This window comes from Rhinoraja longicauda, chromosome 16 (assembly GCF_053455715.1).
Source record: "Rhinoraja longicauda isolate Sanriku21f chromosome 16, sRhiLon1.1, whole genome shotgun sequence".
In the NCBI taxonomy this organism is placed as follows: Eukaryota; Metazoa; Chordata; class Chondrichthyes; order Rajiformes; family Arhynchobatidae; genus Rhinoraja; species Rhinoraja longicauda.
In genome coordinates, this window is record NC_135968.1 from 45084996 (window position 1) to 45111475 (window position 26480).

General features: G+C 44.4%; 1 protein-coding gene across 1 annotated transcript in view; it reads right to left on the bottom strand.

The window, feature by feature from the left end:
* Positions 1 to 26480, bottom strand: part of LOC144601510 (myoferlin-like) — a 285637-nt gene that overhangs the window by 165644 nt on the left and 93513 nt on the right. The window contains exons 15-20 of the mRNA XM_078413727.1: positions 21645 to 21688; positions 17499 to 17581; positions 14059 to 14094; positions 9294 to 9418; positions 7393 to 7506; positions 4697 to 4874 (exon numbers count right to left, since the gene is read on the bottom strand). Of these exons, the coding sequence (XP_078269853.1) occupies positions 4697 to 4874; positions 7393 to 7506; positions 9294 to 9418; positions 14059 to 14094; positions 17499 to 17581; positions 21645 to 21688 (580 nt within the window). The remainder of the gene's footprint in view (positions 1 to 4696; positions 4875 to 7392; positions 7507 to 9293; positions 9419 to 14058; positions 14095 to 17498; positions 17582 to 21644; positions 21689 to 26480) is intronic.

A 26480-nucleotide genomic window follows, 5' to 3' on the forward strand; every position in this document is an offset into this window, starting at 1 on the left:
TACCCCTCAGATTCCTATTAAATCTTTTCCCCTTCACCTTGAACCTGTGTCCTCTGGTCCTCCATTCCCCTACTCTGGGCAAGAGACTCTGTACATCCAAGGTTTATTGGTAAGTATTCTAACTTAGTATCATCTAGTAGGCAGACACTTCCCAAAAACACCGTTAATTCTTGGTGGCAGGTGGAAAAGGTACAATATATTTGATAAGCTTGGGATTTGGAATAATCTTGGTGGGGTCGTGATGGAAGTGTGAACGATGTTTAACTGAGTGGAGAAACATATATTCAAACCAGGCATAACCAAAGATAATAGAGCAGAGCAAGATAGACCACTTGACCCTAAAAACCCGCAGTATGTCATGGCACCATTTTAGTAGACAGAAACATTTTAAAAGATTTTTTTTTAAATCTGTGAATTGATAATGAGATATATTCTGCATTTTTATGATATCATCACACAATCTGTTCCCCCACAGCACTGATTACACTGCGCGAGGCAGAGCGAACGGCGGGTTTTGCTTACTAAAATGGCGGCCGTTTCGCTCCTTTGCGTACTACACTTCAGTATAGGCGATTTCGACGGAGTGGTCCATCTTGCTCCTCTAGTATCTTTGGGCATAACTGTGTTATGGGACTCATTTACTGTTGTCGACAAATGTTGGGGCAGATGCTGCTATTATTTCTTCATGCAGGTAAAGAATGGCTGTGAGCCCAAACTCAAGGCAATTAATGTGAAAATGTTTATGCTGCAATGGGTATCATGAAGGAACAACATCAGATAAGTGAATGTCTTTTTAAACAGAATTCAGACCATACGGATTGATGTTACATTATGTCATAAGCACATCGTAGTAAATTACTATTACGTGTGACTAAACTCTCCAATACTGTACGAGAAACTTAATTCATCAGCCAATTCACATAAAAACACCGAGAGACATTACACAGCATCATAACAAATTATCAATCGACTTGTTTTTTGACTCCTAAGTAAGATTACTTCCTTCTTCCTTTCCCGTCAGTATTTACCCCTTCACACAATTCACATTTCAATGCAGGAATGGAGTCCCAAAATGCCAAAAGATCTTATCGTTTGAAAACTTTAAACCTGGGCCAAGTTTCTGTCTCTTCAGTTCTGGAGAATGCAAAGTATCCCAGAAGATTGTTCAAAAAGCAGGGAATTCGAGTCCTAACCAATACTTGTACTTCAACAACTGTCGTCTATCCAAAAGCTGCCAGGAGATTGCTCTGCTCATTGGCCTTCTATATTTTACTGATTAAGCAGTAACTGCACTTCAACGAAGGTAATTAATTGACTGAAGTACTTTCGACCTTCCCCAGGATCTGAAAGGCAGCATAGATTCAAAAGTGTTTTTCCTTCTCCACGTGCCTCCAGTAGACTATACAACTGATAACTATTCTCACTAACAGTAACAGACAGACATAGCGCTTCAAACAACATGTACATTTGGGCACGGTCTGAAGCACCTGCTGCCTTTGGCAGACCTCTCCAGTTTGGAAACGTTCAAGTCCTGGCAATGTGCTGAAGCAGATCCTATATGTGTACAGACGCATGTCATGTCACCACGTCTGTCATGGTTATGTCAGTAAACCCTAATGCAAGTCAGACATTATGTGTACAGAGCCATGTCATGTCACCATGTCTGTCATGGTTATGTCAGTAAACCCTAATGCAAGTCAGACATTATGCAAGGCAGAATCACCAAGAAACCAAGTTGAAGCAAAGAACTGCAGATGTTGGTTAATGCACAAAATGACACAAAGTGCTGGAGTAACTCAGCAAGTCAAGGCAGCATTTCTGGGAAAACACGGATAGGTGACATTTCAGGTCAGGACCCTTCTTCAGACCGATTCAGTCTGCTGAGTTATTCAACACCTTGAGTTGTTTCATCCTAAGTCTAGATGGCAAAGATCACCACTCTTCACCAGTGAGCCCTTCTTCACCCGGTGGCCGCGGCTCACATTGTAGCCTCTGGCCGATGTCGCGCCTTTCAGGCCACTGCTACTAACAGGTCACTCGGTCACCGTGGGACTCCCTCCCCTCTCACCAGCTGCAGCTTCTTCCTGTCGGCTGTTGCTTCCACCCCCCCCCCCAACCGCTCCTGCTTGTCCCCGAGAGTCGGCGACATCTTCCAGCTTGGAACTTGTCAATAACTGGCGGGGGGGGGGGGGAGGCAAAGGAGCAGGCAGTGGTGAAGCGGGAATCAGACAAGGCAACGGCTGACAAGGCAGCAGCAGTTGGTGAGAGGGGAGGAAGCCCCACAGTGACCATGCATAGTCACGGCACCAGGCGGAAGAGGGCTCTGCCCAGCCGGCTGCCTACCCCTTTTCTGGGGTTACGTCTGTGCCCGGGTGGGGTTAGAGAGGGACCACGCGCTGTCCACGGGCACCCTGGGGGATTTCCGGGACCGCTGGAGGGGGGGGGGGGGGGGGGGTTGAATGCATCCTGGACAAGGATTGTAACATAGTTGTATAGTGGTTCATTTAGTATATTTGCTTGTCTTGAACGGAGATGAGGAAAAACTTTTTCAGTCAGAGAGTTGTGAATCTGTGGAATTCTCTGCCTCAGAAGGCAGTGGAGGCCAGGTCTCTGAATGCATTCAAGAGAGAGCTAGATAGAGCTTTTAAGGATAGCGGAGTCAGGGGGTATGGGGAGAAGGCAGGAACGGGGTACTGATTGAGAATGATCAGTCATGATCACATTGAATGGCAGTGCTGGCTCGAAGGGCCGAATGGCCTCCTCCTGCACCTATTGTCTATTGTCTTGTATTATGGTGGTGAGTTCTGTTTTGTTTTAAGGTATTGTAAATATTATTTTAAATAATTGAATACATTTTTTGATTAAAAAAAAGGATTGTAACATAGTTGTATCGTAATTCATTCAGTATATTTGCTTGTCTTGTATTAAGGTGGTGGGTTCTGTTTTGCTTTATTGTGAATATTATTTTTAATTATTGAATACATTTTTTGGAGAAAAAAAGTGACCTTGCACATCCTGTTCGTGCCGACGGCCCTGAAGATCGCGACATCGGCCAGAGGCTACAACGTGAGCCGCAACCAGAGCCGTGTTAACCGGACGCTGCGGCCGCTGGTGAAGAATGGCTCACTGGTGCCCCTTGTGGAAGATGTCAACAACATGACTGGCAGTTGCTCTCCTTCTGCAGTTGTACAGGGCCCTAGTGAGACCGCACCTGGAGTACTGTGTGCAGTTCTGGTCTCCAGATTTGAGGAAGGATATTCTTGCTATTGAGGGCGTGCAGCGTAGGTTTACTAGGTTAATTCCCGGAATGGCGGGACTGTCGTATGTTGAAAGACTGGAGCGACTAGGCTTGTATACACTGGAATTTAGAAGGATGAGAGGGGATCTTATCCAAACGTATAAGATTATTAAGGGGTTGGACACGTTAGAGGCAGGAAACATGTTCCCAATGTTGGGGGAGCCCAGAACAAGGGGCCACAGTTTAAGAATAAGGGGTAGGCCATTTAAAACAGAGATGAGGAAAAACTTTTTCAGTCAGAGAGTTGTGAATCTGTGGAATTCTCTGCCTCAGAAGGCAGTGGAGGCCAATTCTCTGAATGCATTCAAGAGAGAGCTAGATAGAGCTCTTAAGGATAGCGGAGTCAGGGGGTATGGGGAGAAGGCAGGAACGGGGTACTGATTGAGAATGATCAGCCATGATCACATTGAATGGTGGTGCTGGCTCAAAGGGCCGAATGGCCTCCTCCTACACCTATTGTCTATTGTCTCCCTCATTAGCGCTTGTCTCTCCAGTGTCACACCCACAGTGGGCGAAACTGGAAGAGCAGCAAGCCCGAGCGAAGTTTTTATATCCATGAAGCAGACGGAAAGCCATCTCTATCCTCCAGAGTCTGAAGAAAGGTCTCGACCTGAAACGTCACCCATTCCCTCTCTCCAGAGATGCTGCCAGTCCGCTGAGTTACTCCAGCATTTTGTGTCTAACTGGCCTATTACACAGGTCAGGGCGTGCCTGTGGTAATATTGCAGTTCAATGTGCCACTGCTCAAGATAATGGCTGCTTGCACTGACTGACGAACGAGATGCTGATCTGCTGGTCAAAAAAAGCAAACTTTATTGGAGCTCCATAATTTAAATGCTCTGGTGATGAAATCCAACATTTCGAAGGGTATAATCCTTAATTATAATTCTGGACATTCCTCAAGTGCAAAAATAATAGCTATTACACTCAACCATTGCAGTAATTAAATAATAAAATGTGCTCAAAATGGGCGGCACGGTGGCGCAGCGGTAGAGTTGCTGCCTTACAGCGAATGCAGCGCCAGAGACTCAGGTTCGATCCTGACTACGGGCGCCGACTGTACGGAGTTTGTACGTTCTCCCCGTGACCTGCGTGGGTTTTCTCCGAGATCTTCAGTTTCCTCCCACACTCCAAAGATGTACAGGTATGTAGGTTAATTGACTGAGTAAATGTAAAAATTGCCCCTAGTGGGTGTAGGATAGTGTTAGTGTGCGGGGATCGCTGGGCGGCGCGGACTCGGTGGGCCGAAGGGCCTGTTTCCGCGCTGTATCTCTAAATCTAAAATCTAAAAATCTAAAATCAGTCAGTTAGAAACACCTGAAATTGATTACTAATACTGGGCATTATAATGGAACTATTAAATATTTGTTGCCTCGGATTCACACAAGTATTACTCACCATCAAAGACCGCTCTACTGTACTGAGTCGTGGAAGCCAAAGGCCTGCAGGTCTTGTCAAATTTATTCCCATAATTACCAATGCTGACTTCAAACTGAATGGCATCTCCAACTTCTTGCTGCATAGTTGCTGCATAAAAGACAGCGCAAAGACTGTACTTGCGTCGGCGTTGATATTTCTGAAACAGGAAGTGTCACAGAGACTCATGTCGGCAATTTTTTTAAATTAATAATAGAGAAGATAGGCAAAACGCTGGAGTAACGCAGAGGGACAGGCAGCGTCTCTGGAGAGAAGGAATGGGGGAAGTTTCGGGTCGAGACCCATCTTCAGACTGAGAGTCAGGGGAGAGGTGAAACCAGAGAGATATTGAAGGCTCCACAGCAAATGGAAGGTGTGTAAACAACAGCTCAAATAATAGAGACTTTGATTCAGAAATAAACCCTGGAAACGGGTCCTTTGGCCCACCATGTCTGCGCGGACCATACAGCACCCAAGTACCCTAACTCTACGTTAAACCTATTGTCCTTACATCCCCCCAACTTCCTCTCCAAACTCAATCCCTCACTTACACTAGGGGCAATTTGCAGCGGCCAATTCAACTGTTGATCCGCTCATTATTGAAATGTGGGAGGAAACGGGAGCAGCCAGGTTCAGGTTCAAGTTGGCAGGGAGTATGACAAACTCCACACAGGCTGCACCTGAGATTGGGGCCTGGTCTTTGGCATTGTGATGCCCCTGCTCTCTTGGCTGTACCTCCCTGCCGAAGGAGATTGCAGGGTAAACTGAGATGGAATTGCATGTCAAAAACTCATTCAAATACTCCAAATCAACAAAGAGCTCTCCCATCAGTTTTTCCAATGGATGCCGCGGCAATGAGACCAACTTAAACTTAAGGAAGGAACTGCAGATGCTGCTGCTTTACACTCAAGTATAAACATACATGCATAGATTTGAGGACAGAAGAAGTGAATTAAAGAATAATAATTTCTGTTACAGGAGATGATTAAAACAAGCAGACATTTTCCAGTTATCTTGGATCAAGTGAACTAGGAATTGAATGTTATATTATAGACAATAGACAATAGACAATAGGTGCAGGAGTAGGCCATTCAGCCCTTCGAGCCAGCACTGCCATTCATTGCGATCATGGCTGATCACTCTCAATCAGTACCCCGTTCCTGCCTTCTCCCCATACCCCCTCACTCCGCTATCCTTAAGAGCTCTGTCCAGCTCTCTCTTGAAAGCATCCAACGAACTGGCCTCCACTGCCTTCTGAGGCAGAGAATTCCACACCTTCACCACTCTCTGACTGAAAAGGTTCTTCCTCATCTCCGTTCTACCCCTTATTCTTAAACTGTGGCCCCTTGTTCTGGACTCCCCCAACATTGGGAACATGTTTCCTGCCTCTAATGTGTCCAATCCCCTAATTATCTTATATGTTTCAATAAGATCCCCCCTCATCCTTCTAAATTCCAGTGTATACAAGCCCAATCGCTCCAGCCTTTCAACATACGACAGACCCGCCATTCCGGGAATTAACCTAGTGAACCTACGCTGCACGCCCTCCATAGCAAGAATATCCTTCCTCAAATTTGGAGACCAAAACTGCACACAGTACTCCAGGTGCGGTCTCACCAGGGCCCGGTACAACTGTAGAAGGACCTCTTTGCTCCTATACTCAACTCCTCTTGTTACGAAGACCAACATTCCATTGGCTTTCTTCACTGCCTGCTGTACCTGCATGCTTCCTTTCATTGACTGATGCACTAGGACACCCAGATCTCGTTGAACTCCCCCTCCTCCTAACTTGACACCATTCAGATAATAATCTGCCTTTCTATTCTTACTTCCAAAGTGAATAACCTCACACTTATCTACATTAAACTGCATCTGCCATGTATCCGCCCACTCACACAACCTGTCCAAGTCACCCTGCAGCCTTATTGCATCTTCCTCACAATTCACACTACCCCCCAGCTTATGTGGATGTAACGAGCAGCAAATGCGGGTTTACAACAAAAAAAGAGACAAAACGCTGGAGTGACTTGATGGGTCAGGCAGCATTGCCAGAGAACATGGATAGGGACCCTTCTTCAGATCAATTATGGAGGGAGGTAAGAAAGCTGGAAGAGAGGACGGGCAGGATAAAGCCTGGTGGGTAATTGGTTGATACCAGTGAGAGAGATGGGAGGGGGGAGAGGATAGGCAGATGGTGGACACGGGCCAGAGATGAAAAGACACAAGGCGTGAGACAAAAGGGTTGAAGGGTGGTGAATTGTGAAGCTAGAGGAATGAAAATAAGGTGGAAGGGGTGGGGGAGGTGGTATTCCAGGTGGGAATATGTATTGTGGATCTTCTTGCCAGTATCCTGGTTCTTTATTATTTTCCCCATGAGAATGCTTTAAAACCAAAGGATATGCAGAATAACCATAATTAATCAAAGACAGGCACAAAATATTGGAGTAACTCAGATGGAGAGGCAGCATCTCTGGAAAGAAGGAATGGGTGACGTTTCCGGTCGAGACCCTTCTTCAGACTGAAGAAGGGTCTCGACCCAAAATGTCACGCATTCCTTCTCTCCAGAGATGCTGCCTGTCCCGTTGAGCTACTCCAACATTTTGTGTCTGTCTTCGGCATAAATTCAGCATCTGGGGTTCCTTCCGACATCGTTAAGCAAATTTCTGTGTTCAACCAACCTGAACGACCAAAACATCATCACTTGGTATGTCTTCCAGCTTCTTCTCTGGACTACCTTTAAGCTGTGTGTGGAGTTCAACTAATAGTCGGCCACGATATGAAACTCCCTCACCCTAAAAGTCAAAGGAAAGTGAAGATTTTTGGATCAGTTTTTCCAACAACTAAAATGCAGCTGTTAAGTTTGAAAGTCTGTGGCAATCTGGAAATTCAAACGACAGACTTCTAATGCCCTGTTGCTCCTTATGTCACTGTTACTTTGAACTGCATGTCACAAGGTGCTTTTGGAAATGGCAATGCTGAATAGGTTCAGCATTGCCATTTCCAAAAAGCATCTCGTAATCAAGCTACTGAATATGTAGTCTGTAATATGAATTGATGCTTACAGACACATAGAAAATAGGTGCAGGAGGAAGCCATTTGGCCCTTCGAGCCAGCACCGCCATTCATTGTGATCATGGCTGACCATCCACAATCAGTATCCCATTCCTGCCTTCTCCCCGTACCCCTTGATTCCACTAGCCCCATGAGCTCTATCTAAAGGGTCTGTCCCACTTAAGCGATTTTAAGGCGACTGCCGGTGACTAGGCTGTCGCCAACAGTTCGCCGGGGTGTCGCGGGCATGATCGTGAGGAGTCTTCCAAGAATCGTAGTGGATCTCGGCACATCGCTGAGAAATCAAACGGTTTGAAATTTCTCGGCGACAGCTGGCTTGTCGCCAGGTATCGTTGCTTATTGCGGGCGCTGTCGCATGCTGTCCCCAGGTTTGCTAGGTTCTCTTAGATGCATTTAGAAGCACATAATATTAAAATAAGTAAAGTAATTTCAAATTACCATAAAATGCTTGTGTTTAACCAATTTATTTACCGTCAGGACATTTGACAGGTAGATTGGAGGCGACTGTTTGACGGTCAGGTAAGTGTGGGAATTTCGCGATGTTTTTGTCCTCAGCCATTACATTTAAAGTGGGCTCCCAACCTAGATATGCAACCCAGAAACCAGATATACATCTCCCGTACATTTTGAAAGAATGCCCACACACTTTTCACAAAAACCCACTAAACCACTTTAAAAATTAATCTTTTTAACACAGCTGTTAGTAAACTGGAGGTAAATCCGGTTTATTCCTTGTTACAGTGAAGCTTGGTTTTTAAGTAACCCATACAAGATGTTATAGTTCAAAACTCTCAAGTACTTACCGACTTGTCAGTGATTTCAGCGAAAATTAGGATGCCGGAGAAGCATTGACAGCGTGGGAAATTTCGCGATGTTTCAGAAGACGCTGTAATCTCGACATGACTCGGCATTGTCGTGGTCATTGTCGTCGGGTAAAAGAAAAGTCCGGCGATCTGCTACGACTTTGACAGTCGCCGGCAGTTGCCTAAAAGATCGCCTAAAGTGGGACAGCCCAGCCCCTTAACTCTCTTTTAAATTCATCCAATGAATCGGCCTCCGCTGCCTTCTGCGGCAGAGAATACCACAAATTCACAACTCTCTGGGTGAAAAAGTTTCTTCTCATCTCAGTTTTAAATGGCCTCCCCATTATTCTTGGACTGTGGCCCCTGGTTCTGGACTCCACCAACATTTTTCCTGCGTCTAGCCTGTCCAGTCCTTTTATAATTTTATACAACATCAGATGACAAGAAGCCAATGGCTCAAGTTGAGTTTATTGTCATAGGCACAAGTTTGACGTGGTGCAGGTACAATGGAAAGTCTTGCCCCTGACGCTGTTGCAAGATTTCTTTCATTGTACCTGTACCATGCTTCAGCGCTGAAGACATTGATTTCTACAACAAAACACAAATGGGCACACCAACGCAAGAACCATTTCCGCTATTAAGTTATTGGATGCATTTACACACAGTACTTAAATCAGATGGCGAGTTACATTATTCTGACTAACCTTGCCATGGTTCAAGTGTTCGTAAGGATCAGGCAGGCCAGTAAATTCCCTGAGGCTCCCATAAAGGTTGATGAACGAAGGGCCAAAAGCTGGAAGAAACCCTAGTGATTCTTCGCCTGTTTCCCCTATCGAGACACAAAGTGGTCAGCAAACCGCCTCTTCAAAGCACTCACTACAGTTAGTGCAAGTTAGTCTGCTAGCATGTGCACAGATTGCATCACAAACACACAGCAACGGCAGAGTGCGACAAAATACTCCGTTGAAAAGCCATTAATTCTATGGTAGTGAGGTTAACGTTATTGTTCGATACTTTCTAGACAGCAACTATGATTTTCTTTCACCAGACATCAAGCCCCTACTAACTTGGATTTGCCAAGAACCAGACTATTTTCTTAAACTCCATTATATGGAATGAACAGTGGGAAAATGAAGAATGGAAGATACAGACATTCTCCCTTCAATGCCCACTGCAACCAAGTCTATGGACAATCTCCTGAAACAGACAAAATGGTGTTACATTATAATGTTCTAACACAGTTATGCAGCCGAACACGGAACCAACGACTGGCAGCCATTGCTTGGGGCTGTTTCAACTCCTATCAGAACGTTTCTCAAGTTGCTGAAGGTGGGCAGAGCAAAGAAGAGCAGAGTTTGCAGACGGGATCTGTTTTGTACAAATGACCATCCCTCTGCTCTCACTGTGTTCGTGTGAGAATGCATTGGCTCTGCAGATGAAATACAATAAAGGACTGAAGGCCCAGGGAAACCCTAAAGTAAAAATTAAAACGGAAAAATAGCTGCCATTAAATAATTTAACCAGTTCCCAAGTACCTTCATACAAACCAATATAAACCAAGTCTAACCATCTGAAGCCCCAAGTGGAAAAACTGAAGCAATAATATTTAAATTAAAAACCAAAAAAACCCCAACTGCTTTAGTGAGATCACTTAACTAGTAGCCAAGAATTTGCTTTAGGCAATATGCCCCAATTTAATAGACAGGGCATGTTATACTGAGCAATAATAAAAAGTCTTGTAATACCTCCACAGAAATAAATTACACAGAAGCATAAAGACTTAGACACACGTCTATTTTAAATTCTTTCAAAATGTGTTTTGATATCAAATTTAAATGTCAATTCCACATTACCCAGTTCTTTCATACACCCTCAGATAATGGGTCAGAATGTGTTTTCACAATGGGTCACAGTAAAATTGTAGGTGTTGTTGCCCAAGAATAGAAATAATCATGGAATTAATTGTACTTATTCAAACATGTTGTGCCAAATCCTGTCTGATATACGTAGTAAAGGGCAAGGTATTAAAGTATTGCAAAAATTAGAACACTGTCCAAGTCTACAAACATCTCTGTGCAGGCAGCATCTCTGGAGAGAAGGAATGGGTGGTGTTTCGGGTCGAGACCCTTCTTCAGACTGAGAGTCAGGGGAGAGGGAGACACAGAGATATGGAGGGGTAAGTTGTCAAAACGAGAGATGCAGACCTCCCGAGTCTACCAACAACAGTTGGAAACTAGAAACAAGAATGCACAGAACAGAAGGGCATGGAAATCAAGATCCCACTGATTGAGAATGATCAGCCATGATCACATTGAATGGCGGTGCTGGCTCGAAGGGCCGAATGGCCTACTCCTGCACCTATTGTCTATTGTCTATTGTCTATTGAAATCAGATCTACTGGAGAACCAAACTCATTACATTTAAAACTGGTAGTCAAAGGAATAAATGATGGCAGCTAGCCAGAAGCAAGGGATCAAGTTGGTCGTATTTCTTATTGTGATTATCTAAGAGTTACTTAGGGAAGACACCAACATGAACCTACAAGATCAATTATCTTTCAAAATGATAGAACAGCAAAAATGCCTTTAAAATATTTATCATCATCTACAATTCCCTTGTTTTATAATTTACCCATGTATAAAGATCAGAATTATTTGTTAATATAAATATATTAAAGAAAATAATGCAATAATTCAAAGACTCAAATTGGTCTGGCATAGTTTTACTTGGCAGAGACCACACCCAAAGCATTTTGGAAAGCAGTGAAAAACATTTCCATGGAAAAAAAGAATCAATGCATTCTTCATGGGAGTCTTGCTTTTAAATGTTACACTTCTGCTCGTGCTTGAAAACTGCTTCAAACTAATGATCTGAATGCTCTTTGTGTCAAGATCCCACTCTGCTTACTACAGGAGGGTCTAAAAATGCAGGAGGGAGCAAAGTTAAAAAGAGATTCTAAAGCAGAAACAGTGACTAAAGAAAGCAGCACAATCTGGAAATTTCATGGAAACAATGCATGATTGAATTGACAATTCCTTCTTTAATTAACAAACCAAATAGTAACTAGTAACTGTGTGTCCAATCTTGTGCTCAAGTGTGCTTTTCAAACAAAATAATCATTTAGCTTCTGTGGAAGAACAAGACTTAACATAATAACAAGCAGTTATTTCACACACGCAATGATTATGAGCAATTAGTATAGCTTGTGGCTAAAGCATGTAGGATCACTGTGCATTTAGTTCCATATTTCTAAATGGCCAATGCCAATAGTTTATTTTTTCTGATAATGCAAATTATTGGAAAAGTTAATTTAAAATATATATATGAATAAGTAAAATGAATTATATGAATAGGCTTAAAAATCTTGGCAGACAATTTGCAAGATGCTTCCAAAGTACCTATTTGGGACAACAATGGACGAGAATTATAAAGATGGACATCATTTGGACAAAGGTAGTATCAAACATGGCAATAAAGTGATCTTCAGTACAGTCCACATCATGCTCTGTTCACCAATCTCAGCTGAATTATCTTTGTACACCTTCCCCGAGCTAACAATGATCTGTTCTGCATTTTCCTTGATTTTCGTCCCCTTTCATCTCTCATTTTCACACCATATCCTTCCATATCGCTGTCTCCCTCTCCCCTGACTCTCAGTCTGGAGAAGAGTCTCGACCCGAAACGTCACCCATTCCTTCTATCCAGAGATGCTGCCTGTCCCGCTGAGTTACTCCAGCATTTTGTGTCGATCTTCTCAATTACTCCACTATTGTTTTTACATTGGAAGCATTCTTAAAGCAAAAAGACTGAAGTGGCCAAAGACGCCACTCCTGAATATTATGCAGCTGTCACTGTTGGAAGCGCATGTTGAGGAAGGGTTCACAGACAATAAGTGCAGGAGGAGGCCATTTGGCCCTTCGAGCCAGCACCGCCATTCATTGTGATCATGGCTGATCATCCACAATCAGTATCCCGTGCCTGCCTTCTCCCCATATCCCTTGATTCCACTAACCCCCAGAGCTCTATCTAACTCTCTTTTAAATTCATCCAGTGAATTGGCCTCCACTGCCTTCTGTGGCAGAGAATTCCACAAATTCACAATTCTCAGGGTGAAAAAGTTTCTTCTCACCTCAGTTTTAAATGGCCTCCCCTTTATTCTTGGACTGTGGCCCCTGGTTCTGGACTCCCCCAACATTGGGAACATTTTTCTTGCATCTAGCTTGTCCAGTCCTTTTATAATTTTATACGTCTCTATAAGACCCCCTCTCATCCTTCTAAACTCCAGTGAATACAAGCCCAGTCTTTCCAATCTTTCCTCATATGACAATCCCGCCATACCGGGGATTAACCTGGTGAACCTACGCTGCACTGCCTCAGTAGCAAGGACGTCCTTCCTCAAATTGGGAGACCAAAACTGGCTCAGTCTGGTTGATCAAAGTGCTGGAAAGCTGCCAATAATGGATTGCAAGTCACAGCCAGGGATGGAAGGAGGGCAAGGAGAGAAAAGCAACGAGATTATGGTCTTGTGGTGGACTGTTTAAAACAGAAAACTGCCAACCTATAATTTACAATTTCACTTTTCATCCCAAAGTGGTACTAAAGGGAAATATTCTGATGTTGCTACTTGACCAGTTAATGCACAGTGGGCCTACATTTTTCAGAGTCTATTACAAGTAGGGAAAAGGATTGTCAAGCCAGCTAAATAGCTCAGGTCTTGTAGCCATTATGTATGAATACATCCATTGCCAAATATCTTTGCATCGTTCATTTACAGAGGCAAATTTACCCAACTCAATGATAAACCTTGAATATACACTGATCAGCCAAAGCATTATGACCTGATGAGCTAAAACATTATGACCACCTGCCTAATATGCCGTTGATCCTCCGTGTGCAGCCCCATACACAGCAGGGTGCGATGCACTGTGTATTGTGACACATTCCTCCCGTGACCACCATTAACATTTTCTGTGACTTGTGCCACAGTAGACCTTCTGTCGGTTCGGACCAGACGGGATAGCCTTTGTTGCCCTCGCGCATCGATGAGCCTTGGGCGCCCAACACCCTGTCGCCGGTTTGTGGTTTGTCCCTCCTCGGACCACTGTCGGTAGGTACTCACCACTGCTGACCGGGAGCACCCCACAAGCCTTGCCGTTTCAGAGATGCTCTGACCCAGTCGTCTGGCCATAACAATTTGGCCCTTGTCAAAGTCGCTCAGATCTTTACTCCTGCCCATTTCTCCTGCATCCAACACATCAACTTCAAGAACTGACTGTTTGCTTGCTGCCTAATATATCCCACCCCTTGACCGGTGCCATTGTAACAAGATAATCAATGTTATTCACTTCACCTGCCAGTGGTCATAATGTTTTGGCTGATCGGTGTACAGACACTATAATCAGTACCCTGCTTTACCAGAATGTGTTACATTTGGCAGTGCATGTTCAAAGATTAGACCAAGAAATGAACCTTGAATTGCTCGAGAAGCCACAGTTCCCTCATCATCTGGATTGCCGGAAAACAAAAAATAGGTTAAAACATTTCAAAACAGGTTATTAACCAGTCACAATGTTATAAGTACCATACAGAGCCAGTTTCACAGTCAGTTTAATCTGCTTCATAACACCACAGTGAGTGAGAATCCCATGACTTTTCCCTTTGTGTGGCATGTTTCAAGTGAACCCCTGCCCCCTGTGGGGTAGTTTGGGAATGTGAGGTGTTGTGGACACCATGTTATGGACACAGACAGACATGAACCATATTACCTGACCCACTCTGCATAATGCCAGGAATTCTCAGGGACTCTGCAAAAAAACAATTAGAAAGCACTGTCTCCTGCAATTATCTGTTTAGCTAATTGGCTCTTGGTCTGCAGTTGGAACACAAAGCAGAGAGAGCGAGTGGTTTATCTTCAGACTGGGTCAGGAGTTACATTGAGGATGTCAGATGTCAGATGTCAGAAACCCCTCTTCATTTGTCACTTTGTTCAGTTACTTTGTTTGCCAGCTTCCAGTTCGAAGTGTAGAAAGCTAAATTATAACTCGGTACCTACCAACCTCGTCTACGTTTCCACAGCTAAAGAGAAAACATGTTTACAATGATTTTCACATGAGTTAACAAGGACGCGCGCAGATTCAGAAAAGCATGTTCAATTGTAGACAATCTGAAAATGTAATAGGTTCGTTCACAATGTCGCATGCAGTTTTCCATAAATGAAAGGAATTCTGCATTAATATTTGATAGAAAAATATGAAACCATGGGGGAAAAGCTTGCATTTTGTGATCTTTTCATTTATACATGACCACAAATAAACCTGTACCACTGGAACATTTCTCACAAGGAGAGATCACACTTCACGACTGGTAGGATACCAGGAAGAATTGAGGAACAAAGAGAGCTTGGTGTACAAATCTAAACGTCCCATTTGGTGGCAACACAGGTTGAGGTGGTGGTGAGGGCAACATACAAAATTCCAGCCTTCACTAATTGGGGCTTAGAGCAGGAGGCCAGGGTATAACTTTATAAATTGAGGGCACAGCTGGAACGGAGTACTGTTTTTTAGTTTTCAGTTTTAGAGATACAGTGTGGAAACAGGCCCTTTCGGCCCACCGGGTCCGCGCCGACCAGCGATTCCCGCACACTGACACAATCCTATACCCACTAGGGACAATTTTTACATTTACAAGCCAATTAACCTGTACGTCTTTGTAGTGTGGGAGGAAACCGAAGATCTCTGAGATGGGCAGCACACAATAGGAAGGATGTGATTATACTGGAGAACATGCAAAGGAGATTCACCAGTGTTACCTTGGAGGAATCATTTCAGTTATGAGGTTAGACTGGGTAGGCTGGATCTGTTCTCCTTGGAACTGAGGAGGGACCCGATGGAGGTGTATTAATATTGAGGGAGAAAGATAGAGGAGATATTAAGAAACCTTCCCCATGGTAGAGATGTTTATGAACAGGGAGCAGAAGAGTTAAAGTGAGGAACAGTAAGTTTCTGATTAGTATGGGGGGGGGGGGGGGGGGGAAATAGAGGAAGAATTTTATTCGCAACCAGAGGCTGTTGCCAGTTTGGAATGCACTGGTGGTGGAAGCAACAACATCTTACAATATTTCATCGGGATGATCACATGAATTGCCAAGATATGATAAGGTGCAGACCAGGCGCTGGTTAACAAGATGAGTGTAGATAGGTACTTGAAGGTAGACACAACATGCAGAAGTAACTCAGCGGGTCAGGCAGCATCTCGGGAGAGACGGAATGGGTGTCGTTTCGGGTCGAGACCCTTCTTCAGACTGATCTCGACCCGAAATGTCATCCATTCCTTCTCTCCCGAGATGATGCCTGACCCGCTGAGTTACTCCAGCATTTTGTGTCCACCTTCGATGTAGACCAGCAGTTTTTTTCCAACATAGTTGGTTGGGATAGTCACAGAACCTGCTTCAGTGCTTGTATTTCATTGGTAGTTCATCACAGTGTTCAATGACCAGTTTCCAACTAAAGCATTAAACTCTGTTGCTTTCCCTCGGAAGGCTGCCTGACCTGCTGAGTATTTTTAGTATTTAGTGGGGTTTTTGGGGATTTTCTGTATGTTACAGCTGTTTTAGTGTAATCCCCAAGATGGGACCAGGATATAAAGGTAAGGACGGAATTCTAAGGCCTTGTAAAGCATTGGCGAGGCCATGTTTGCAATATTGTGAGCAGTTTTAGGCCCACCCTATACTTGAGGGATATGCTGGTTTTGGAGAGGGTCCAGAGGAAGCCAACGAGAATGATCCCAAAGAAGATTGGGTTAAGGTACGAGTGGCGTTTGAAGGTTCTGGGCCTATACTTGCTGGAGAGGTGTGGGGGTGGGGGGGAGGGGGGAGGGGGGGGAGGGGGGGAGGGGGGGGAGGGGGGGAGGGGGGGGGGGGGAGGGGGAGGGGAGGCGGGAATCTCTTTGAAAGCTACCGGATAATGAAAGACATAGATCGAGTGGACAAGGAAAGGATGTTCCCAGTAATGGGAGAGTCCAGAACCAGAGGGCACAGCCTCTGAATAAAGGACATACCTTTAGAAAGGGGATGAGGTGGAACTTCTCTGGCTAGCGGGTGGTGAATCTGTGGAGTTCGCAACCACAGATGGTTGTGGGGGCCAAGACAGTTGGGATTTTTAAAGTGGAGATAGATAGCTTCTAGATTAGGAAGCGCGTCAAAGGTTACGGGGAAAAGGCAGGAGAATGAAGTTGAGAAGGGAAAATAGATCAGCCATGATTGAATGGCACGTAGACTCGATGGACTGAATGGCCTAATTCCACTCCTATATCTGATGGTCTTTATGTTTGTGGTTAAGACCTGCTCTTTTTACAACAAAGCCAAATATTAGAAATTAATGGCATTGAAAAATAATTCAGCTTGTTAGGAAGTACAGGGAACATGACTTACTTGAGCAAATTCCATGGTGACCTTTTGGACCACAATACAATATTAAACCGGAAATTAAGATTGCATTCAAAAGTCAAATAGTACACTTATTGTGTGATTGTAAAGTATACGGAACATATATCATATCATATCATATCATATATATACAGCCGGAAACAGGCCTTTTCGGCCCTCCAAGTCCGTGCCGCCCAGCGATCCCCGTACATTTACACTATCCTACACCCACTAGGGACAATTTTTACATTTACCCAGCCAATTAACCTACAAACCTCTGGTATTTTTCCATTTGAGAATGCAAGAGTGTTAAAAAACTAATTGTCCCAAAACAATGGCAAATTACTAATCAATTGTGCAAGGTGCTATTATCAGATCAGAACCACAAACACAGATTCCTTTCCCAACTTCTATCCAAAACTCATCAGTGGAAGCTTCCAATTGCAAGTCAATAGCAACATAACAATGAAGGGAATAAAGCACAAACCTTCAACTTCACCTCCGGATGAAGCGATCTTGGAGAGGTATAAATACGCTGTCCCAATTGCATCGTTTCCAGTCACCCGATCCCTAAAAGACGTTGATATATATATTTTTGTTATTGCTGCATATAATTAGGCCAAACCAGATCTTATCCTGGCAGTAACAAGCCAGTGGAAGGCCAACAAAACAAAGATGGAACATGACTTCCCAATCATTGTACCAACTTATCAGGTAAACAAGATGAGTCGCAAAAATACAGTAGTTTCTAATTTCATGCCTTGTCCACCAACCCCTGTAGCACATTCCAAACACTTACTGCTTCTGTGGAAAAAAAACATCTCTTTTAAACTTTGCCCCTCTCACCTTAAAGCTATGTCCTCTAATATTTTATATTTCCATCCTGGGAAAAAGGTTCCAATTATCTATTCCTCTCATATTTTTTTCTACTGCTCTCAGGTGTCCCCACAACCTCCAGCGTTCCAGAGAAAATAATCCAAGTCTGCACAACCTCCCCCTTCAGTTAATACCCCTGATTCCAGGCATTGTTTCCAGTAAACATCGTCTGCACCCTTTCCAAAGCTTCAACATACTTCCTGTAATGGTGACCAGAACTACACACAATGCTCTAAGTGTGGACTCAAAGTCCAAAATGCTGCATCATGACTCCCTGACTTTCATGCTTAATGCCCCGACCTACGAAAGCAAGCATACCATATTCCTTCTTTACCACTTTCACAGAGTTATGGACTTGGACCCCAAGATCCCTCTGTACATCAGTGCTGGTAGGGTCATGCCATTAATTGTACATTTAACCTCAAAAAGTGCAACACCTCACACTTGCTCAGATTAAATTCCATCTGCCATTTCTCTGCCCATTTCTGTAACCGATCTATATCCTGCTGAAACATTGGCAGCCTTCCTCACAGTCCGCAACCCCAGCAATCTTGGTGTCGTCTGCCACACTCACCAACCAACCCATCTGTGCTTATGTCCAAGTACTTTATATATATAAACATAGCACAAAAAGTAAGGAAATTTGTGTTTGGTAGATTATTTCTTTGTTGTAACAATGCTTCTTGGCAATAAATCTTATACCGTTGGAAAGCCTGTTTATTTCCCTTTTAAATGGTGCCACATTTGTAAGGAACATGCATTTGTGGGATGAGCAGCAGAACTGAGTATATGGGTTGCGCCCATGAAAAATTTGCCAAATCTTCTCTGCCAATGCCAAACAGTTTATTCTGCTGTTGCTATTGACTCTTGTTTTGAGCTTCTGGTACCCCCAGGTGCTGACAATCAGGTGCCTGATTGGCACCTGATTGGCAGCATCTGTGAGCATGGGCCCTGCTACAGTGGTCAGTAGGTGTCTGCTCCAAGAATCGGCATGCCACGTTTGACTGATCTGGATAGGGCCCGTGCGATAGGGCAACTTCAAGCTGGTGTTCCGCAAAACCAAGTTGCGGCATTATTTGGAGTGAGCCGTAGTACCATCTCCAAAGTGAAGGCCAAGTTCCATATAACGGGGGATGTCAGAGACAGGCCGCGAAGTGGGCGTCCCAAGAAGACGACACCCGAAGAAGACCGTTTCCTCACCCTGTCAGCACTTAGGAACCGTAGGCTGTCTTCTACAGATTTGCAGTCAAGGTTTGCAGGACGATATGGCCGACGGCTCTCTGCCCAGACAATCCGGAACAGACTGCACGCAGCCGATCTCCGGTCTCATAGGGCTGCCAGGAGGCCTGCCATGACTGCCCTTCACCGTCAGGCCCGTTTGCGCTGGTGTCGGCAACACGTGCACTGGAACCTGAACATGTGGAGGAACGTCATGTTCAGGGATGAGTCCAGATCCTGCCTACGGCAGTTGGATCATAGGGTCAAAGTGTGGAGAAGACGCGGAGAACGCTATGCTGATTGCTGCACCGATAGAGTAACATCTTTTGGTGGAGGCAGTGTGATGGTGTGGGGCGGCATCTCCCTCACTGGAAAAATGAGGCTTGTCATCATTGGAGGCAATCTCAATACAGTGAGATATCGAGATGAGATTCTGCAACCAGTGGCAATCCCATATCTCCACAGTCTGGGACCGAACTCTATCCTCCAAGATGACAATGCTCGCCCCCACAGAGCAGGGTTTCTCAGAGACTACCTCCAGAATTTGGGAGTGGAGAGGATGGAATGGCCTGCCAGCAGTCCTGACCTCAACCCCATTGAACACTTGTGGGACTTGCGACAAATGCTGGTTGAAGAATGGGATGCCATCCCACAACAGTGTGTGACCAGGCTGGTGACCAGCATGAGGAGGAGGTGCCAGGCTGTTGTGGCTGTGTATGGTTCTTCCACACGCTACTGAGGCTCCTGTTTATTAAATGAATAAATTGTTAAATTGCCAATATGTCTTGTTTCTTCAGACTTCAATCATCCAATCCACCAAACAACACCGAACAAGAGTCAATGGCAGAATAAGCTGTTTGGCATTGGCAGAGAAGATTTGGCAGATTTTTCATGGGGGCAACCCACATACTCAGCTCTGCTGCTCATCCCACAAATGCATGTTCCTTACAAATGTGGCACCATTTAAAAGGGAAATAAACAGGCTTTCCAACGGTATAAGATTTATTGCCAAGAAGCATTGTTACAACAAAGAAATAATCTACCAAACACAAATTTCCTTACTTTTTGTGCTATGTTTTTTATATATATCACAAAGAGCAGAGGTCCAGGTCAGATCCCTGCAGAACTCCACTGGTCACGACCTCCAGCACGAATATTGTCCTCCACCACAACCTTCTGTCTAACAGTAAGCCAGTTCTATACCCATATGACCAAATCACTATTAATCCCATGCGTCTTAATCTTCTGGATCAGCCTGCCAGGCGTGACCTTATCAAATACCTTATTGAAATCCACGTACACAACCCCCACTGCCCGATCCTCACTAATCATCTTTGTTATCCCCTCAAAAAACCTCAACTTAGTGAAACATAAACTGCTGTGTGCAATGCTGACCGTCACTAACTAGCCCATGCTCTTCCAAATAGGAGCAAATCCTGTCGCAAAGAATCCTTCTTAATAGCTTGCATCTGCACTTAAGCAATCTGTGGACTTGCAAGTGACCAGATCCCTTTAGAATCAACTAGACCAAGTGGGCCCAAGTTGGGCCCAAACCTCTCCTGCATTGGTGCAGCACCCTGTCCTCCCCCCCTCCCCTCTCTCCTCAACCCCTCTCCCCTCTCCCTTTTCCCCCACTCCCCCTTCCCCCCTCCCCTCCCCCTCCCCTCCCCCTCCCCTCCTTTTAAACTTTAAAATGTGAATAACTTTAAAAATATAACATCGATTTCAATAAAACTACTTGCATTATCACTAAAGTGACAATGGTGAGTAAGGTGGGCCTAAAATTGTCGCGCCATCGTGTACCGTTTTGGCTGAAGTTCAGTCACAAACAAGATAACAAACGAGAGTTTTAGTATATAGATGGCTTCCACCAGCATGAATCAACTTTATTTTTAAAAATGATTTGGTACTTGAAAATATAATTTGAGGATTTTGCAATGCAGTCAACTGAATTGTTACAATTTGAAGGAACAAGAACAATTAGCAAGATTTGTGTACAATATTAAATATTGTTTCCCCCTCCAAATAGCATACATCAATCATTCTTTTAAGTCACATTCCTTCGACCACTGCAAATGTATTTGCTTTATGATTGTCATTAAAGAAAAATGGAGCACTTCACATTCCATAATAAGTTACATTACTGAAAGATCAGTAATGAAAAAACCCCACACTGGATAATGTACAGAGATCCTGCGCACTGATCCTGGTAGGATGCCCTTTGCGTCTTGCTAAATCCAAACATATCCAAGTCATAACCACCTGCTAAAGCAGGAAACCTTTCTATTGGGGCAAAGCTACTTTTTAGTAAATGCACCCAGGTAGTTACTAAAGTGCAGTTACTCTCCCTTAAACGTGCAATTTCCTGCCTCACATCTTTGCTCCCCTGAACTTCAGCATCAACACCAAGGTGACTTTGTCAAAGATGACACGACCCCAAGCTCAATCATATCTAGGAATTAACTACACTTACCCATTCACAAAAAAACAGTAAATCAAATCAATATTCAGGGAGTCAAGGCTTTTGCTGCATACTTACCAATCAAAAACAGTCAGGCGTAATTTCTCACACATTGATGGAAACTGAAAGAGGGCAAGATGAAAAAATAATCATTTATTCTATATTTATTATTGCCATGCAGAACATAGAAAGTTTTAACAGGCAATTTAATCAAGCCTTTTCAGATACTGACAAAGCAACCAATTAATTGTACAAACACCTTAACTCTCAGCAATGTAGTAGTACTGCAGTAAGCAATGTATCATCATCATATATCTACAGCCGGAAACAGGCCTTTTCGGCCCTCCAAGTCCGTGCCGCCCAGTGATCCCCGTACATTAACACTATCCTACACCCACTAGGGACAATTTTTACATTTACCCAGCCAATTAACCTACATACCTGTACGTCTTTGGAGTGTGGGAGGAAACCGAAGATCTCGGAGAAAACCCACGCAGGTCACGGGGAGAACGTACAAACTCCTTACAGTGCAGCACCCGTAGTCAGGATCGAACCCGAGTCTCCGGCGCTGCATTCGCTGTAAAGCAGCAACTCTACCGCTGCGCTACCGTGCCGCCCACTAATGTACCACTAACTTGATTTCTAAGCAGGTTTATTACTGCACTTTGCACATTTTAAGACTACTAGAACTCGACATATGAAAGTCGAATGGTCACAGGTCACCATTGGTAGGGAACTTTTGACCCCTGCATCCAAGATTTCAATAATGATTCTGCTTCTCTAATTTCACGAGCCCAGAGTGTTTAATTGTCATACGTACTGAAAAGGAACAATGAGATTCTTACATGCAGGAGCACGACAGGTTTGTATACACAGTAATCAATAGATAGCACAAGAAAAAAAAAAACACGTTCAACAAGTAAAAAAACTCAATATACTGTATTGCGAAACAAAACATAGCCTAAAGTCCCTGGTGTAACTAAGATAGTTCATAGTTCAAAGTTAATAGACAATAGACAATAGGTGCAGGAGGAGGCCATTCGGCCCTTTGAGCCAGCACCGCCATTCAATGTGATCATGGCTGATCATTCTCAATCAGTATCACGTTCCTGCCTTCTCCCCATACCCCCCTGACTCTGTTATCATTAAGAGCTCTATCTAACTCTCTCTTCAAAGCATTCAGAGAATTGGCCTCCACTGCCTTCTGAGGCAGAGAATTCCACAGATTTACAACTCTCTGAGTGAAAACGTTTTTCCTCATCTCCGTTCTAAATGGCCTACCCCTTATTCTTAAATTGCGGCCCCTGGTTCTGGACTCCCCCAACATTGGGAACATGTTTCCTGCCTCTAGCGTGCCCAATCCCATAATAATCCTATATGTTCCATTGCCGTTTGTATTGTTCAATAGCCTGATGGTTGTTGGGAAGGAGCTGCTCCTGCATGAAGGTCACTGTTTTCAGACTCCTCCATCTTCTTCCCGATGGCAGGAGGGGAGTGAGAGCGTGGCCAAGGTGGTGGGGGTCCTTCATCATGCTGACTGCTATTCTGAGGCAGTGCCTCCTGTGCTGCCTCAAAAAATCCTTGTGCTACTGTTAAATCATCCTCTATTTATACCAATGTGAGCCCTAGACCTTAACTCCTCCAAACGTGAACAGCCTCCACTATCCACTTTATTCAGATCCTTCATTACTCTGTATACTTGATGGAATTTGATGTCATCTCTTCTCCAAAGAATGAATGAATGAATAATTTTATTGGCCAAGTATGTGCATATACAAGGAATGTGCCTTGGTGCTCCACTCACAAATGACAACACAAACATACAGTTAACAATGAAGAATAAAGCATAAACACATCAAAACAATAAGGATACACCATTACGGTCTAAACATGTGGGTGAAAATAAACCAGAGCCAAAAAAGAGACTACAGACTTTGGTTATTGAGCAGAACTACCACTCGTGGAAAAAAGCTGTTTTTATGTCTGGCTGTGGCTGCTTTGACAGTCCGGAGTCGCCTTCCAGAGGGAAGTGCTTCGAAGAGTTTGTGGCCGGGGTGAGAGGGGTCAGAGATGATCTTGCCCGCTCGCTTCCTGGCCCTTGCAGTGTACAGTTCGTCAATGGGGGGAAGGTTGCAGCCAACAACCTTCTCAGCTGTGCGAACGATCCGTTGCAGCCTCCGGATGTCGTGCTTGGTGCCTGAGCCAAACCAGACCATGATGGAGAAGGTGAGGACGGACTCAATGATAGCAGTATAGAATTGGACCATCATTGCCTGTGGCAGATTGTGTTTCATCAGTTGCCGCAGGAAGTACATCCTCTGTTGGGCCTTTTTGACTGTGGAGTCGATGGTGGCCCCCCATTTAAGGTCCCTGGAGATGATGGTTCCAAGGAACTTAAATGTCTCCACAGATGTGACTAAGGTGTTATTGATGGTGAGTGGGGGGAGGGGGGGAGGGGGATCTCTTCGAAAGTCTACAATTACTTCCACTGTCTTGAGAGCATTGAGCTCCAGGTTGTTGCGATGGCACCAGGATGCCAGCTGTGTCACTTCCCGTCTGTAGGCAGATTCCTCCCCATCCTGGATCAGTCCAATCAGGGTGGTGTCATCCGCAAACTTGAGGAGCTTGACAGAGGAGTCTGTGGAGGTGCAGTCGTTGGTGTAGAGAGAGTAAAGGAGAGGGGAGAGTGCACAGCCTTGCGGTGCTCCTATGCTGAGGGTCTGCGGGTCCGAGATGTGCTTTCCCGGCCTCACAGGCTGCTTCCTGTCCGTCAGGAAGTTGATGATCCACTGACAGAGGGGTTCAGGCACAGTCAACTGGGAGAGTTTGTAGTGTAGTAGCTCTGGCACAATGGTGTTAAAAGCAGAGCTAAAGTCCACAAACAGAATCCTGGCATAGGTCCCCTTGTGGTCTAGGTGCTGGAGGATGAAGTGCAGGCCTAGGTTGACTGCGTCATCCACCGATCTATTGGCCCTGTATGCAAACTGCAGGGGGTCCAGCAGGGGGTCCGTGATGTTTTTCAACTGGGCCAGCACATGTCTTTCAACGGTCTTCATGACTACAGAGGTCAGTGCGACAGGCCTGTCATCATTAAGACCAGTGATCCTTGTCTTTTTGGGTACAGGGACAATAGTGGAGACCTTGAAGCAGGCAGGGACAGTGCAGGTTTGCAGGAACTGGTTGAAAATGTCTGTGTAGATCGGTGCCAGTTGTTCAGCACAGAGCTTGAGGGTAGAGGGGGGACAAAGAGTCTCATCTCTCTAATCTATTCTTGCACATATAGTCCCTTATCCGAGTAACCACTCAAATCTTTTGCTGGAAACTCTCCAAAACCTTCACGTGGTGTTGGTGTTCTTTTCTGTCTTTTAATACCTTTTCTTCCATTGATTCTCAAAAGCAGTTTCTCAGCCCTAGACTGATGAAAGGACATTGGCCCAAGGTGGTCCACTTTCTATCATCACGTATGCTTGCTCACCTGCTGAATATTATGAGTTTTAAAAATAAATCATATTTCCAGTACCTGCAGCATTTAGCTTTTGGTATTGCAGTCAGTATTCAGACAATTGTTGCTGGAAAACGGATTCATTTAAACTTGGCAGGAATCATTATCAATTTTAAAGGCAGCAAAATACAGCTGCAATAGCTAAACGCAGACAGTCAGTCAGAGGGAAAGATACATTGACAAGATTAATTAGGAATCACACATGTCAAAAGTGATCAGGTGAATTTGATGAATGGGTTATCCATTACCATTTTTTAACATTTTTGCCAAGTTCCTTCCACAAGCACTTGAATCAAATATAGTTATCTTATTCTTAAAAAAGACACACTTGGCTTCTCTCTACATCTCTGTGACTTGGGGTTAATTTTGAATGTGGACCCTCTTATTCTATAGTATTATACATCATGCGAACTTTAGGTACTGCCAAGTACCGAGTCAACTTTTGTAGAATAAGAGGGTCCACGTTCAAAATTAACCCCAAGTTACAGAGATGCAGAGAGAAGCCAAGTCATTGTACCCACCCCACTACTGGATGAGTGGGGGAGACCTCCTGTCATTACTGTTCAACACATTACTAATTATGCCCATGAATGATTTAACCAACATTGGTGGACCCTCCTGTGTCCTTGAAACATCATGACCCAGTAATGATAGAAAGGAAGAGATATCTAGAGCATGCAATGCACATTTAGTAATTATCCAAGGAAGTCAAAATGTATCCATTCAGCAAAAAAGGTTTTCCATCCATAACATTCCATGCTGCTATTTGACTTCCTGTTGTGACATTTGTTACATCTTCTCCAAATACACAAATCTCAAACTTTATTTACACTTTTAAAAGAGCAATGAATTCCACTGATTCGCCACCCTCTCACTAAAGAAATTCCTCCTCATCTCCATCCTTAAGGTACGTCCTTTTATTCTGTGCCCTCTGGTCCCAGATGCTCCCACTAGTGGAAACATTCTCTTTACATCCACTCCATCTACGCCTACCATTATCCGGTAGGTTTCAATGAGATCCCCCTTATCCTTCTAAACCAGCAAGTACAGGCCCAGAGTCTTCAAACGCTCTTTGTATGTTAACCCATGCAACCTTGGAATCATTCTTGTAAACCTCCTCTGGACCCACTCCAAAGCCAACACATCCTTTCTCAGATGTTGTTGATGTTATTGTTGTTGTTCATCCTTCGGGTTCGAAGATGACCATGACTTCACTTTCAGTTGGAGGATTGGTGACTGAGGGTCCTGAAGTGACTGGTGAGGCCAATCCGGGCCCGCAAGGCACGTGTCCCACACGTAGGACACAAGTGGATGGGTGCTGCAGTGGAAGTGGAGGTAGCCCGGGCCTTGCGTGCGGTGCGTTTCCTCTGGGCCTCTGCAGTGCGTCTGTTCTCTGCTGCACGGGCTCCTGT